The 17,405-nt window shown below is 45.8% G+C and overlaps 1 protein-coding gene across 5 annotated transcripts in view; it reads left to right on the top strand.

Moving 5' to 3' along the window:
* Positions 1 to 17,405, top strand: part of SPTBN1 (spectrin beta, non-erythrocytic 1) — a 295,191-nt gene that overhangs the window by 113,944 nt on the left and 163,842 nt on the right. The window contains exon 1 of one of the 5 annotated variants that reach the window (XM_077485545.1): positions 1,909 to 2,356. The exons of the other annotated variants lie outside the window; for them this stretch is intronic. Within the exon in view, the coding sequence (XP_077341671.1) occupies positions 2,245 to 2,356 (112 nt within the window). The 5' untranslated portion in view covers positions 1,909 to 2,244. Of the gene's footprint in view, positions 1 to 1,908; positions 2,357 to 17,405 lie in introns of those variants that run through there. 5 annotated transcript variants of the gene reach the window in all.

Genomic DNA, 17,405 nt, shown 5'->3' with positions numbered 1-17,405 from the left:
CTGTGGGGAAAAAGGGCATAACTTTTATTTGGGTACAACGTCGCACAGCTGCGCAATTGTCCGCTAAAGCAGCGCAGTGCCGCATGGCAAAAAATGGCCTGGTTATGAAAGGGGTGAATCTTCCGGGGCTGAAGAGGTTAAATGAAAACAGTTCTGTTCTCCTACGAGAAACATTTTGGAGCCTGTCCCTTCAGAAGTTTTGGTTCAGAAGGTCAGAATCGGCTGACGAAAATTTTCGCCAAATTTTCACACTGAGGCGCTTTTCAGGCATTTTTAGCGCTAATCTGTATCTGTAAAGTGCCTCCTGTGTGTAAAACCCTGAGTACTTTCACACTGGGACGGTGCGCTTGTGGGACGGGGGGGAAAACCCTGCAAGCAACGGTCCTATACCGCCCCTGCCCATTGGAATGAATGGGCAGTGCGTTTAAAGTGGCTGAAAAGCACTTCGGAAGTCCTGCCTCATGGGCCATTTTAACCCTTTGGCCGCTAGCGGGGGTTAAAAGATGCCCCGCTAGCGGCAGAAACGCGCAGCTAAAAAGACAGTAAAGCGCCACTAAAACTAGCATCTCTTTACCGCTAACGGACCCCCGCCCTGCCCCAGTGTGAAAGTACCCTTTTAAAAAGGGTCTACAAGCCTTTAGAAGCTGATTAGTTACCATGCAGAGCTGCACAAGACTTTGCATTCTCCGGTTTTAGTAAATCAACTCCCAATAAGTACTCATGCACGCTGGACGTTTTTTGACTTTTTTACAGCAGCTGTTTTTTTGGCTGTAGATGTGGTTTTTTTTTTTTTTTTTTTTTTTTTTCTACAGCCATTTAAACTCTCCATGTTATCCTATGTGTCCATGCACACGTAGGCTGTTATCAGCAGTTTTGGGCAGTGGCGTTTTTGAGCAGTAAAAAAAAAAAAACCAAGACTAGTGGGGTTCTGAGACGTTTTTCAGCTGTAAAAAAGCTCTAGCACTGATAAACACCCATAAACGTTCAAAAACATCACTCACCGGCGTTTTTTAATTTTTTTTATTTTTTTAAACGTTTTTGATCCATTGAAATAAAATAGCATTTTATTTTATTTTTTTGAAGAGAAACAATTTACGCGGAAAAAACGCTTAAAAGCGTTATTACAAAGCCGTTGAAAAACCCGCTGCAAAGCTACTAGCGTTTTTATAACGTTATTTTAACGTCCAGTGTGAGTGAGGCCTAAAAGAACGCCAGCTGACTTTCCCACCTAGACCTGTAGATGAATCTTCCCAATGACGGGTCCTCTTGAGCCCTCCTTTTGTGAAAGGCGCGTGTTCCAGCTGAACGCGATTACTGGGAATCCTGCGCGCACACGCCATCTCCTAATCCGGGAGAATCCCCCGGCGTCGCGCTCCCAATGTCTGTGGCCATCTGGGGCGACCGCCCGACCATTTTATTTTTTATTTTTTTTATTCTAATTTTTTTTTTAAATTGCTGCACGCAAATAGGCGCCCGTGAAAGTTTCGAAGCGAAAAAAAAAAAAAACGGCGCGCTCGTGTTCCCAATTGATGGTAATCTGAGACTTTTCCGTTACATGAGGCTCTTAAACAAAAGATTGTAATTCCAGCAGCTTTGTTGAGGGAGCGTACCATTGTCTGGGGCTTTTGTGCGATCCACGCTGGAGAGGCACCTCGGCCGTGCCTTGAGAGCCACGCAACGAGGGGAGCGTGACATCTGACCCCTCATTCCGCTATTGTGTCCTCATGCTTGGCATTTTTTCTGTGTTTTTTTTTTTTTTTTTTGCTCCTTGTAGCCGCCTACCCTCTCCTGTGCAGCTTTGGTACAGCCTCCCGGCTTCCTTTACAATGTCTTATGCTAATCAAGTGACATCACCACTAAATACAGTGTGGCTGCTGATTAAATTACACACCAGTAAGGTTTCAAGGAGGTGTGCTGCTGCTGCTGGAGGGTTGGAGGGTGCTGCTGCTGGAGTGTGCTTCTGCTGCTGCTGCCGGAAGGTGCTGCTGGAGGGTTGGAGGGTGCTGCTCTTGCTGCTACTGCCATACACGTCCCCATCCATCGGTGGTCATGCATAGATTAGATCAGCACTGAGCCCCCCCCCATAGGCGATGAGCACAGGGAAATCCCAGCAGCTTGACATCAACGGGTTTGTGGATTTTGCATAACTGACTGCAACCTCATTCAGCACTTGGGCTCCTCTCGGAGCTCTCTGGATTATCGTTTTTGGGACTTTTTACAGTTTATGAATCCCACCGATCCCCAATGGAATTGCAAAGGACCTCTAGCCTATCGGGGCCACTGTCCTCCCCGGGATACACAGCCCAGGTACCCTACAATTACAACCAGCTAGAGGGGAGGTTTAAACAGTTACAAGGTAAGCTGGCTTCTCTCCTTTTTTTTTTTTTTTTTTTTTTTTTCTTTTTCTTTTTTTTTTCTCTCCCTTGGCTTGTTGTTTGCAGGGTTGCTATGAGATCAGACAGGAAAGTCGATGCCGGGACTGCAGTGTAAATAATGCAAAGGCTTGGAGAGGTAACCGTCATTGTACACACATGCTTTAGCTCTGGAAATCTGCCTTCATCAGCATTCACCATAACCCCCACCCCCCAGGCGTCTGCCCTTTAATTTGATCACATTTTGGGTGTTGTTGATTGCAGAGTTTAGTGTGGTCTGTGAAACCCACCATGTAATGTGATTGTGGTCACTTGCAATAAATCTGGCATGACTTGATGACTGTCATTAGTGTGATCACGCCCCATGTTGTGGAATGGCTGGACGGGGACGTCAGGGGACAATGGACGGGGGAAGGAGTGGTCTTTTGTACATAATCTGGCATCCCAGTGCTGGGGGGGGGGGGGGGGGGGACAGCATGGGACAGCCCTGGGTAGGGACCTGGCAGCCATTGAAAGCTAAGCCAACACTCCCTTACCTGCTGTGCATGCACACTGTGATCCAGCAACCTGACCACTGACAGCAATTGTACATCCAATCCGAAAGATACAGTGCTAAAGAATGGTTTGTGGTTATAAGATACTTTCTGATGCATGTACCATATGGGTGCTTTTATGTATGTAATGTATTATTTTGGTGTTTTTTTTTTTTTTTGGCGGGGGATATACCTGGTTATCTGCATAGATAACTATATTTATCTGCTGGTGCAGTCCATCTTCCTAAATATATATATATATATATATATATATGCGCTGCGTAAACTGTTGGCGCAGTATGAATCCTGTGATTATATATTTATATATAATTTATTTACAGGATTCATATACTGCACCAACAGTTCAGTTTATGCAGCACATAATCCTGTAAATAAAAAAATATATTTATATATTTCTATAAACAGGATTCATTATGCGCTGCATAAACTGAACTGTTGGTGCAGTATATGAATCCTGTAAATAAATAAATTATATATAAATATATATATATTTTTTTTAGGAGGGTGGACTGCACAAGCAGATAAATATAGTTATCTATGCATATAACCAGGTATATCCCACCCCCCCCCCCCCCCCACCAAAATAATACCTTGCATACATAGAAGCACCCATATGGTACATGCATCAGAATAAAATATATATAGTTTAGGAGGGTGGATAAAAAATACCGGTAGTTATCTATGCACATAACCAGGTGTATTCCCCCCCCCCAAAACACTAAAATAATACATTACATACATGTACCATATGGCTGCTTCTATGCATCATATAGCATCGTATATTATAAGATCCTAATGGGGTGTGTGTGTGTATATGCATGTATTCTCTGCACACACATATGGTATGTGCATCAGATAATATCTTCAATATTTGATCTAATACACTTACCAAAACTTTTATACTAATAAATATATATGTGTGTGTGTGTGTTTTTATACATTGTGTATATGTAACATACAGTATATAGATGTAACCCTCCATTACAGTCTATTACTAGCAGAGTCTTTGTGGTCAGCAGTCATCCCAGCATCACATGTCACGTTGTGCGGTGTCACACCCTCCAATCTGTTGTTTCAGTTCACTTGGCCTCCAGTTTCTTGATTTGCGTCTGTTAATAATGTAATAGATATGATCTCATACATGTATTTATACAGATAATACCAAGAATTGGAGGATGTGACCTCTATTAGAAGACCTATTCCTTAATAGTGTAGACTGACAGGTGGGTGTGCCCGGGGGGTTCCTCTGTGTAATATTTGAATGGCTCTCGTACAGCATTGGAGGTCGGAGGCTCGGGGTATATATTTCTGACTCTCGTGTTGGACGTAGAGGGTGTGTGGAGAAAACCGTTTTTGTCTTGGTTTGAGTTGTCGGTTTCAGAAATGTGTAAGGTTTCCTCATGCTGATGACTTCCGGTTCCCACTGTCAGGCAGGCACATGGTCCTGTCACTAATGAATAACCAGCATTGATCTCTGTGCGACATCTTTGTGGATTAACTGTGTATATCTTCACATTTCTGCAAAGATTTATGTTTTCCTGCTTCGTGTACACATCTAACATACCAGAGTAAGAATCTGAATTTACAAAAAAAAGACAGTTGTGTTGAGAAGCTGTGAGATTTGAAAATGACAGTCGCATGGCAGTAATAAAGATCCTTCTTGCCTATTATGTGTGGCCATGCACATCTCTGTGCTCAGGGTAGTGCGTTTGTGCCCATGTGTGGGTTTTTGGCAAATACAGGCCTGCCATCAGTTTCTGTGGGCAGCCATACCCAGCTCTTATGGCTGCCACACAGGGAAATACGCCCAGATTGTACATTGACCGGCCCCGGGTGTACCTTATACATTGCAATGTGTGATCGTGATCTTTCAGTATACAAACCCAAGGCTGCTTTATCAATCATTTACCAGAGCTCCATAAAATCCTTGTTGAAGGCCATGAGACAGGTTTGCTTCATGTTTATATATCGGGTATAGTAAGCACCCAGAGGATTGTCCTAGGGGAACAATAGGAACGTTTTAGTTGCTTTTGTTACACAACCTTTTGCCAAGTCACAGCCCGTCTATCTACAGTTGTTAAAAGCAGGCTGCGACTCATTGAAACGGTGCAATAAAGTGTTGTTGTTCCCCAATGGAAGTCCTCTGTGTGCTTACTACACCTGCTTTTGTATCAGAACAATATACAATCGAAATGCGTTAGAGCTCTTCTCTGAGCAATAGAATTCAGTGTTAAACTCTTATTTGCTATTTCTAATATTTACATTATTATTATTATACAGGATTTATATAGCGCCAACAGTTTGCACAGCGCTTTACAACATGAGGGCAGACATTACACTTACAATACAAATCAATACAGGAGGGACTAGAGGGCCCTGCTCGTTAGAGCTTACAATCTAGAAATCTCATGTTTTCGATACCATGCATACCAGATGCATTTTTTAATTCATGTGTTTTTTTTTCGTATATTTTTATGTAATAAAGAACTTTTTTTGATATATTCTATTCAGTCCAATTTTTTTCTAGCTGCCCATAGTCCATTGGCAGCAATTTTTTTCTAATTAGTGCACAGTCTATTTGCCTTTAGTAAATCAGCCCCATTGATGTGAAGGGGCACCATGGAGAAAAATTAGATCTGTTGGCGCGTATGTCCGCATGACCACAAATCGCACTAGTGTGAACAGGGGCTTCGTCTTTGGATCATGGTTCACTGGTTCCCATTGCGGAAAATAATGGTCATTATTCAGCTCTAGGTCTATACGTTTGAGGCATTGCACACCTCCCAACTTTTTGAGATGGGAACGAGGGACACCTATTAACAAAGTATGTAGGCATAGGATACACCCCCTAGGCCACTCCCTCTTAAATAAGAATGCTATTAAAAAAAAGCGTTAAAACCCACAATTGTTTTTTTTTTTTTTTTTTTTTATCCCCCCGCTATTATTCCTATTATATTGGCTTTCACATTTACGAATGCAGCAATTTAGAAATTTTGATAAAAGGTTTAGCACTGGGGAAACACTTTTTGAAAGATAAAAAGTGCATTTTATTTAAAACTCTATATACCAGACCAAAATGCAGAGGAAAGAGGGACTTTGTCCCAAATCAGGGACAATCCCCCTGAAATCGAGGACAATTTGGAGCTATGGAATTGTATATTTATAGAACAGTTCGTTAAAGCCCACCTTCGGCACCCCTGCCCTCCAGCAGTCTTGAGTAATGGACTGTTCCTGGTGTCAAAGGCTCCATAGACCAGGAACAGTCCATCGCTGGACCGCGGGGAGCGCCGTTCTTCTAGTGGAACGAAGGATCGGGTGAGTGTACAGTTTTCTCCTCATCCCTAGACAAAAAGGAGCAGTTGACCCGTACAGTGCGGGCACAGCCACATTGCTTGGGAAAATATTTGGTGTGGTTTTTGTTTTTTTTTGCCTGGGGTTGGGCCTTAATTTTTGTTTTTATATGGTAAATAATTGGCCATTGTGCGTTGGTGTGCAACCTGAAGTGTATTACCCATGAAGTGCTTGTTTTCTAGCACGCTATTGTGAGGTCAAATACACGTTTTCTTTGGGACTGGTGACACGCTGGGCCAGGATTATGAGGCGAATCCCTCAATACATGGAAACACTTCGGCTGATGTCACACTTGGCAGTGCTGTCACTGGTGAGGAGAACCCTCATCTTCTTGCATGCGTCATTCTCTCACCTCCTGGATGAGCAAGGCGTCAATCGCCAAGTCAACAGCGAAAGAGCGACGCCTCATTAATTCAGCCGGCGAGGGGGGAAATTCATGGATCTATAAGCAAGAAACCACCGTGGAGAAAATTGCATCTCCAGTATGAGTTGCCAACATCCCATAATACTGTATAGAAAAAGCAAACAAGTACCCCCGGGGGGGGGGGGGGGGGGGGGGGTACTTGTTTGCTTTTTCTGTGACATACATGGGCTTCACCCATGGCTGGATTCATACCTGTATGGTACAAAGTGCAGTAATGCACAGAATATGTGGTTTGCATTCACTCCGACTGCCACCGAAACACAACACATATACAGTAGACCTAAATGCACCTGGACTATAGTGCACCCCAACACACAGATGTGAATAATTTGGGGGTGAGCTGCATTGTCAAAAATATACACAGGTTTTTTTTTTTTTTAGTTTTGCAGAGCCAATTCAAAATGATTAAAGCTGAAATAAATTCTCAGATACTCACCTTTTTGCTCCCTTGATCTGTGAGCTCTCACCAATGCTGATCTCTCCCCCACCCCCCGGCTTCTTCTAGGCCTTAGGCCTTTGACCGTCTTGATTGGCTAGGGCGGGATGACACAAATCCTGTGCATGTGCTGGAGTTTATTTATCCCATCACACTGTGCTGAGAACGAACGTGCACTGATACATTGTAGAGAAGGCAGGCAAGTTTTAATTTATTGCAGAAGAAGCGTGTTGTATACTTTTACCTGCTTTGTGTAATGGTCAGCTCAGATACTCCTCTTCTGGGGTCCCCCACCGGCACTCCAGGTCCCTCCTCTTCATCTGGTGCCCGTATGGAAAGCTGCTTTCCCTAGGGGCACCTGTGTGGGCTCGCTCCTGAGTCCAGCTGCTGCGTCTATTGAAACAGACAGAGGGGCTCACATGTTACAGGATTTGACAGCAACAGGATCCAATGGCACCTGCTGCTATCTGTCCAGTGAGGAGAGACGGCAGCGGGAGCTGCTGCACTCATGCACATCGCTGGATTGGATGGGGTTTAGGTAAGAAGGGGGGGGGGGGGTCAGCTGCAGCACAAGAGGTTTTTCACCCTAATGCATAGAATACAATAAAGCTGGATACACACTATACAATTCTCTTTTTAGCTTTTTTTCCTTTAGATTTACCAAAATCATATAATATGAGGTCAAACCTTAAAGCCTCGTACACTGGATCGGATTGTTAGCCAACAGAGCATCAGACTTTTGTCAAAAGGGTGTATGCCTGGATCTTGTCTTGCATACTAGCAGCACACATTTGTCAGCCAACAAACACAAACTTAGTGACGTACTATGTGGCATTTCAGCTCTTGAGCACCACCCTTTGGGCACCTTCTGCTAATGTTGTTGTGCTTGGTGAGCATTGATTCCAAGCATTAGTTTTTCTACTTTGGACTTTTGTGTGATGGATTTGTGTACACACTATACGAAAATCTGACAACACACTGTTTGCCGAAAATTTACTAGCCTGCCATCCAACATTTGTTGGCCGAAAGATGGACAGCAATTGTCTAAATGTGCGCACTAACAGTCGGATTTTAGGCCAACAGTCAGATCGTGTGTATGAGGCTTTAGTTTAAATTTGCATGCAAGCAGGCAGACCCTTGTACTCCATGGTTTTGGTAAATCTAAAGGAAATCAGACAACAAAAGTTGTATTGTGTGTATGGGGTTTACGGTGAAAAACCTTAAAGCGGTTGCAAACTGTTGAACATTTTTTTTTTCTTTACCTGCAAGGCAAAGGCATAATGTGCTAGTATGCATTGCATACTAGCACATTATGTGAAACTTGCCTGAAAACGAAGCCTTCCAGTGATGCGAGTCATTGCTGGAGACAGCTTCCATCTTCACTAGTCTTGCTTCCAGGTTCGCGGATTCCGCCTGTGTGACTGGCTGGAGCCGGGATTACGTCACTCACGCGCACAGGAGCCGACGGTCATGGCACAGTGCTCTGAAGGAACGACACGGCTGGCCGTTCCTTCAGAGCGTATGCGCCGGGGATGTCACTGGCTGCATGTACATTAAATATGTCCTAAGCGGTGTATGTTTAGGAGATATTTACACTACCTATAGGTAAGCCTTATTCTAGGCTTATAGGTAAAATGCAAAGATGGCAGTTTTACTTCCGCTTTAGAACCACTTTAAGGCAAACACGCAAGTTAATGCAAGCAAGGGTGTGAATGGACCCCTTAGGGAAACCTTTGCCCATAAGGCCTTGTTCACACAGGTGTACTCAAGTGTATGTCACCCGTATGCGGATGCACAGATTTTCCGTGCCTCCCCTGTGCAGGCAATCCCATTCCTGCCAATTGGGACGCAGCAATTGAACGGACACAGCAGCTGCTCTGTTTGACATTCGCGCCGTTGCAGGTCCATGAATGCACGCGGCCTGTGGGGTCCCACACAAGCACATGAGATTGGGAGAAGTGGCTGTGTCCGTCCAGCTGCTGCGTCACCAATTGGCATGAATAGGACTGTGTGCTTGGTGATTCACAGAACACCTCTGCAATCCCTTACAAGCAAACGCGGCCCTCTAATAGGTGTAAGCTTACACCCGTGTGAAGGAGGCCTTAGCAGGCCGGTGACTATGGCAGTCGATCATGTAGTGGAATGATAACGACATCACCGTGGGAAATCTAAAATATGTGTGCAAGGGGCACTCTGCCCCCAAAACGCACGTGTATAAGAATAATTAGAATACATTTTTTAGTAAATTTCAGGTATTTTCGGTCAGTAGAAGTTTTATCGAAGTTGGGTTTTTCTCACTGTATGTAATTTGTTGGCGCTTGTCCCACCCCCCTCCCTGTCCCCGCTAGGCTGCAGATGGGCATCAATCAAGCTGCATTGACGTCAGTGGTGCGGCTGCTGCATTGACGTCAGTGGTGCGGCTGCTGCATTGACGTCAGTGGTGCGGCTGCTGCATTGACGTCAGTGGTGCGGCTGCTGCATTGACGTCAGTGGTGCGGCTGCTGCATTGACGTCAGTGGTGCGGCTGCTGATGGGCATTGATTAGTCTGTGGTGATGGCAATGGTGAGGCTGCAGATGGGCATTGACTAGGCTGCGGTGATGGCAATGGTGAGGCTGCAGATGGGCATTGACTAGGCTGCGGTGATGGCAATGGTGAGGCTGCAGATGGGCATTGACTAGGCTGCGGTGATGGCAATGGTGAGGCTGCAGATGGGCATTGACTAGGCTGCGGTGATGGCAATGGTGAGGCTGCAGATGAGCACTGACCCTTATTTTGCTTCAAAGTTTTAACATTAACATTTTTGTGTTTTTTTTTTTCCCCTGAAACTTCCCTCTTAAAATGAATGTATTATACACCGATCAATACAGTAGTTGCTTTTGAGCACTTTGCACCTCCTCGCTGTCTTCACGTCTATATGGCGTACCGCTGCTGTACTGTTGTGTTATGGTGCTCAGTCGCTGAGGTTTGTACAGGAAGTGAGATGGTGTAACAGTATTACTATTTCAGCCTGCCTTGCTGCATGGAAGGATGTAGGTCGAGCAGGTGGGACGGGGCGTGTAACGTTTTCCGTCGGCCTCCACATTAAACCTGCTGCGAGGATCTGAGTGTTTTATGGGAGAATAGTGTAAAGCTGTTGCGTGGTCTGAGCCCCGGCCTGGCGATGACATGAATCAGCCAGGTCTCGGCTCCCTTTCCAGCAATTGCTAATGAAAACCAGGGGAATTTAGAAGAGGGTGTGGGGAGGAGGCTGTCGGCAACAAAAGGCTGCTTATTCTCAGCGCTTTGGGGGGGGGGGGGGGGGGATGGACAGAGGAAAAAGCCGTGGCTGTGATCTTGTCAGGGTGGGGTTTTAAATCCAGAATACACTTCAAATTACCTTGACGGACCAGAGGTTACTTGCTGCCAGAAATCGGCATAGGGGACTTTCTCATTCTCCATGGGCTTATTCATTCGCCTAGAATTTCGAGTCGCAGCCGTGCTTGGGAACGCTTTCAGCTGGGATCTTGTTTCCACCTCTGTACAGATGTTTTAGGCATGCCGTAGTGTAATGTGGTGTGTCGGCCCCAACGTCACTTATTACATGACATGGCCTACACCCAGAGAGGGGAACTAATTACTAACCTGTGTGGTTGCTCCATTATGTTTCTCTATTGTGTAATATGTGTGGGAAGGCAGATTTCATGTTTGAGAAGCATTAATCATAATCGCCACTTTAGAAATGTGTTTCTTTGCTGTTCAAGCTGGACTGAAAGCCTAATTGCACCTGCACTGTAAGGTTCAACTGCTCATTTAGGTCTAGGGGGCATAGATGAGCAGATTTCCTTACCCGATCCTCCATGTTGCTAGACTATTCCCTGCAGTGTCTTCTCCACCCATGCCCCAGCTTGGACAGAAGGTCTAGGTGGCAGAGAATAGATTTACTTGCCCGATCCTCCGCACTTCTAGACCGGTCCCCACAGGGTCTTCTCCCCCATGCTCCAGTATGGACAAAATCTAGACGGCATAGAATAGATTCATTTTTCTGATCCTCCGCTGCTAGACCGGTCCCCACAGTGTCTTCTACCCCCCATGCTCCAGCATGGCCAGAAGGTCTAGCATAGGAAAAAATACCTACTTGCCTGTGCTGCTAGACCAGTTCCCCCAGTGTCTTCTCCAGCATGGTCAGAAGGTCTAGGTTGCATAGAAAAGATGATTTACATACCCGATCCTCCATGCTTCTAGATCGGGCACCACAGTGTCTTCTCCCCCATGCTCCAGCATGGACAGAACGTCTAGGCAGCATAGAATAGAAGATTAATTTACCTGATCCCTTGTGCTGCTAGACAGGTCCCCACAGTGTCTACTCCCACATACTCCAGCCTGGCCAGAAGGTCTAGACGGCATGGAAAAGATTTGCTTCACCAATCCGCTTTACTTCTAGACTGGTAACTGCAGTGTCTTCGCCTAGGTTTCAGTATTATCAGTAGGTCTAGGCGCCATAGAAAATATTTACTTACCCAATCATAAATGCTGCTAGACTGGTCCCTGTAGTGTCTTCTCCCCCGTACTCCAGCATGGTCAGAAGGTCTAGGTGGCATAGAAAAGCAAATTGACTTACCCGATCCTCTGTGCTGCTGGACCAGTCCCCGCAGTGTCTTCTCCCGTGTACTCCAGCATGGTCAGAAGGTCTAGGTGGCATAGAAAAGTAGATTTACTTACCCCATCCTCTGCACTACTAGACTCCAGTGTCTTCTCCCCCATGGTTAGAAGGTCTAGGGCAGGGGTCTCAAATTGGCGGCCTTCCAGCTGTTGCGGAACTACAAGTCCCCTTTTAACTATGAGCCTTACAATGCCTCATTGGATTTGTAGTTCTGCAACAGCTGGAGGGCCGCCAGTTTGAGACCCCTGCCCTAGACCTTCTCACCATGGGGGAGTAGACACTGCAGGAACCAGTCTAGTAGTGCAGAGGATTGGGTAAGTAAATCTACTTTTCTATGCAGGGAGACGGGGAGGAAAGATTTCCTTATCCAATCCTCCCTGCAGATAGACCAGTCCCTGCAGAGTCTTCTCCCCTATGTTCCAGCATGGTCAGGAGGTCTAGGTCTAAAGAAAAAAAAGATTCCTCTGCACTTATTTATGGCTTTAATCATGTTTGATGCTTCTGTATTTATGTATTACCAAGATGGATATGTTTGTCTTTACATGTGCCGAGTTACTGCAAATCCCAGCAGCCATTGTCTTTTTTTGGCATGATGTGCTGTAATTCTACTGGAGCACAGCAAGTTTCTGATGTTTACCATGTTGTTTGCTTTTAACCTAATAGCATAATTATTCTGGTTCTCCAGGGATTCTAATTACTGAGAAGTATCTGTGCAAATTTAACCCCCGAGAACACATCCTGGGTGTGTCCCCAGTCAGGCAGAGCTCTTCACTTAAGTTCATATTTTCAGCCTTGGCTACTAATCTGCAGAGTTTGTTGCAGACCTTGTGACCTGTGTGTAATGGAAAAACTAAAACTCGGTTTACATTGGTGCGACGTGAACTCTGAATTTAAGAGAACATGTCACATGAGGTGTAAAAATCAATGTTTCCCTATGAGAACCATCTTATCTGGGCCGACTTGTGGCGGGCCGACTTGTGGCGGGCCGACTTGTGGCGGGCCGACTTGTGGCGGGCCGACTTGTGGCGGGCCGACTTGTGGCGGGCCGACTTGTGGCGGGCCGACTTGTGGCGGGCCGACTTGTGGCGGGCCGACTTGTGGCGGGCCGACTTGTGGCGGTCCGACTTGTGGCGGGCCGACTTGTGGCGGGCCGACTTGTGGCGGGCCGACTTGTGGCGGGCCGACTTGTGGCGGGCCGACTTGTGGCGGTCCGACTTGTGAAAAGGTTCCTGCACTATTTTGTTTTGACTTTTCTGTCCGATTTCAGCCCATAGAATTGTATGGAAGTCGCATCCAAGTCTGATCCTCATCTTGATGTGTTTTGGATTCAGCGTTACAGGAAGATCACATAGGCATTCCCTGAAGTTGCTTTTAAGTTGCGCTATTTTTGTGTCTGAGCATCGTGAAAGTGTTACTAAACCCACAACGGTAAAATCACCAGTGGTAGGGGGGCAAAAGTAAATGGTTCTTGACCGCTACATAGGGCAAAACACCCCTGTGAATGGACCCTTATTGAAAAGAAAACAATGGTCTTTCTGCAGTCTCTGACGTGGAACACCCACAGTGATCCTTCTATCTAGAACTTATCTTTGTAGGCTTTACAGTGCTCATAGATACTGGAGGGTGTCTTTAAAAATGCAGTTGCGATCAGACTGTCCAGTTGCGTTTTAGCCTATGAGTAGAAAACCAAATACAATATTCCCATCCCGCGTGTTCCTGGAGATTGAAGCAACTACTGGAAACTGATATCAACAGAAGTTGAAGCATACGTTGCCATCACACCATGGATCCTCATAATGGCATCTGAAAATTTATTGGTGATCACGGCAGTAAATTGGGACCTTTCCGGGGGCCACACAGGATTTGCTATATGCCTGATGAGGTTCCTGTGTTGTCCCAAAACATTGCTATTTCTTGTTGTGATGCAATCACATTAATACATTTTTGGACTCCATTTTGAAGAACCTTGGTGTGCCGGCAACTTATGCCCAACTAGTCCATCCTTTTCAACGCTGAAGAACCTTTGAAATAACTGTCATTCTCAGAGGACCCCTGCTCAAATTTTACTATATCTACAACTCATGATACATTAGTGTGCTGGTCAGTGAGAAGAATGCTCCTAAAGCCTGGTACACATAGGCCAGTTCAACAAGCACTAGCTTGTCCGACAGAAGCCATCGAATGGACATGCTGGAAAACCAACATCCATTCGGCGCTGCTGCCAGTGCTGTGTGTTCTAGTTGGGGGGCGGGGGCGGTAGTCCCCGTGTCAGAACACAATAGCTCAGTCGGTCGATCTCTGCACCAACATCAAATAGTTAGTACAGCAAGCTCCGCCCAAGCTCTTCCATTTTTTTTTTCTTTCAGCCCGCTGGGTTGAAAAAATAACTGATAGTGTGTACTAGGCTTTACACTTGTGGTCATTGAGAAGAATGCTCCTTACACTTGTGATCATTGAGAAGAATTATACCCTTACACATAGCTAAAAATATCATTGGTATTAGTGGGAACTGATCTGAGAGGCAGAAAATGCTGATTGCTCAAGGAAGCCCTAGCAACCTCTGGGGGAACCCTGGTTGAGAAACCTTTGACTAGTCCAGGCTTTCTCAACCTTCTAACCCTAGAGGAACCCCAAAAGTAATTTTCATGTCTCAAGGAAACCTTACTAAAACCATTTCATCAGGGCTCAATAGGAACCATGTTTCTTATATTGGTAGTCAATAGGAAGAATGTCCCCCTTTAAAGTGGTTGTAAACCCTTACAAACCACTTTGACCTACAGGTAAGCCTAGATTGAGGCTTACCTGTAGGTCTTAAAAATATCTCCTAAACCTATACGGTTTAGGAGATATTTGCCGAAAGACAGGCACCACTGTCTACGGCGCATGCGCCGTAGACAGCGGCTCGCAGGCGCACTGAGCGCGCCGTTGTCAACGGCGATATGCCGCGAGTGGCGGCTCCCGTGCGCATGCGCCAGAGTGACGTCATCGCAGCTTCGACGAATGACAACGGCGGAGCAGCGAGACCCACAGAGAAGATGGATGCTGCGGACTACAGGGGACAGCGGTGACTTCGCTGGCTCCTGTGTCAGGTAAGTGACACATAATGGACTACTATGCGATGCATAGTAGTCCATTATGCTTTACCTTTGCAGGGAATCAAAGAGGAAGTAAACTCATCAGGGTTTGCTTCCTCTTTAATGTGGTGCCCAGAATGCCACCCTTAAAGGCTGCTAAAGATATTTGGTGTCATGCTGTTTGCTTTGCTAAGTGATGCTGAACCTTGAACTCTGTAGGCATCATCAAAAAGGTGGTTCTTCAGCCACAGCTCAAGGAAGCCCTAGCAACCTCTGGGGGAAACCTGGTTGAGAAACCTTTTGACTAGTCCAGGCTTTCTCGACCTTTTAAACCTAGAGGAACCCCGAAAGTAATTTTCATGTATCAAGGAACCCTTACTAAAACCATTTCATCAGGGCTCAATAGGAACAAGGTTTCTTATATTGGTAGTCAATAGGCAGAATGTCCCCCTTAATGTGGTGCCCAGAATGCCACCCTTAATGGCAGCTAAAAGGATATTTGGTGTCATGCTGTTGGCTTTGCTAAGTGATGCTGAACCTTGAACACTGTAGGCATCATCAGAAAGGTGGTTCATCAGCTACAGCTTAAGGAAGCCCTAGCAACTTCCTGGAGGAACCCCAGGGCTTAACGGAACCCTGGTTGAGAATGGCTGGACTAGTCTATGGAATAGGGTGTGGCATAGACACCTTCCAGTTCTGACATATAACAAGAAATTGATTTTATTTTTCTGACCTGTCTGATCAATAATCCAATTGGGAAACCTCAGATGGCGGTGTCTGGTAGAAGCCCCATAGACGTACACAGATTGTCACTTGATCAGGCTGTCATCACTTTCCTACTGCTACGTTTGTCACAAGATTTTATTATTTTTTAATTCACAAAAAAAGGATTTTTATTTATTTTTTATCACGATGGTCATGTGATTTGGTAATGCTGACGTGGCCGTGAAGTGTGAATTTTAATAACCGGTCCTATTTAAAATAAATGTATTCCATTCTGTGTTGGTCCCCGTCTCCCCAGCTGCACGGTCTGCGGATTTTACCCACGCTAATGCCGGAGGGCGAGTCTGGAGGTCTAGAATCTCTTTAAATTACAGAAGGCCTCTGGAGATTTGTGTCAGGGGCTGCAGATGGGGACAAGAACGATAGAAAAGATTACATTCAGAAATCAATCGCTAATAGCCCCACATGCTGAGCCTGACCTTGTCGCACCCATATATGACGGGGGAACGTAGCCAGCACCTGGCAGCGGTGTGACCAAATGTGATGGCACCCCATTAAAAAAGGAAAAAAAAAAGTGATGGTGCCCCCTTACTCCATGCCCGCCATTAGAAAGGCATTCCCTCTATGGAGACCTAAATGGCAATGCAGCATGCCAAGTGCTTTTGTAGTAAATAAATAGAAGTGGCAGTATATGGAATTGTATCCAGAATAAGGCTGTAGCTGCCCCCAGAGAGTGCTGGAGGGGTATGCTGCCAGGCTGCATTGTAGTCACAAGAGCCGCTAAGACCGCACCCTTCATACTGGGTGTTATTGATCAGAGTGGGGGGGGGGGGTTCAATAAAATTACTCTAATCCTCTGTTACCACCGCTTTGAAGTCCTGGTGTGATGCTCTGTAGCCTGCAGATGTCAGATTTCATTGTAGGATATAGTGGGGCTAGTGAAAGGAAGATGGAAGGAAAGGCGCCGCAAGTCAATGTCGCTGGGAGGTCGGTGTGATTTACATATTAATCTGAACCAGGGTGGATTTGATTTAAATCAACTCAATTTAAAGAGGAAGTAAACCCCGATGGGTTTACATCCTCTGTCTCCCTGCAAAGGTAAAGCATAATGGACTACTGTGCATCGCATAGTAGTCCATTATGTGTCACTTACCTGATGTCACTGCTGTCCCCTTGTGTACGGAGCCACCATCTTCTCGGTGGGTCTCGCTGCTCCGCCTCTGTCATTCAACGGAGCCGTGATGACGTCACTCCCGCGCATGCGCACGGGAGCCGCCACTCGTGGCATATCACCGTTAACAGCGGCACGCTCAGTGCGCCTGCGCACGGGTTGTCTACGGCGCATGCGCCATAGACAGCGGTGCCTGTCTTTTGGCAAATATCTCCTAAACCGTGTAGGTTTAGGAGATATTTCTTGGACCTACAGGTAAGCCTTAATCTAGGCTTACTTGTAGGTCAAAGTGGTTTGTAAGGGTTTACAACCACTTTAAATCATAATTTTTAAAGGGCAACTGTCATCTCTGTCCCGCAACAGCCCCTCCTCTGACCCCTGACTCACCGACAGTCCCATTCACTTTAATGGGACGGCTGGTGATGCGGCAGTAACCCAACAAGGTGAAGGAACGTGACGGCAGCAGGTGAGTGGATGCCCGCTAACAGGCGCTGCCATGATGGATCTGAAATGACAGGTGCTCTTTAAATGGTAAGTACTCCTTCTTACTGGTAGTTAGAATCTTTAATATTTGCAAACAAAATGAAGGTTTCCTATTTAGAATAATAAGCTGTCAGGTTAGTAAAACGGCGATGTCAGTCATACAGTTTGTAGTGTAC

Source organism: Lithobates pipiens, unplaced genomic scaffold (genome assembly GCF_037356315.1).
Source record: "Lithobates pipiens isolate NorthernLeopardFrog02 unplaced genomic scaffold, aLitPip1_a1.2 Scaffold_18, whole genome shotgun sequence".
In the NCBI taxonomy this organism is placed as follows: Eukaryota; Metazoa; Chordata; class Amphibia; order Anura; family Ranidae; genus Lithobates; species Lithobates pipiens.
Note: the sequence above shows the minus strand (reverse complement) of the source record. Positions and strands in the feature narration are given on the sequence as shown.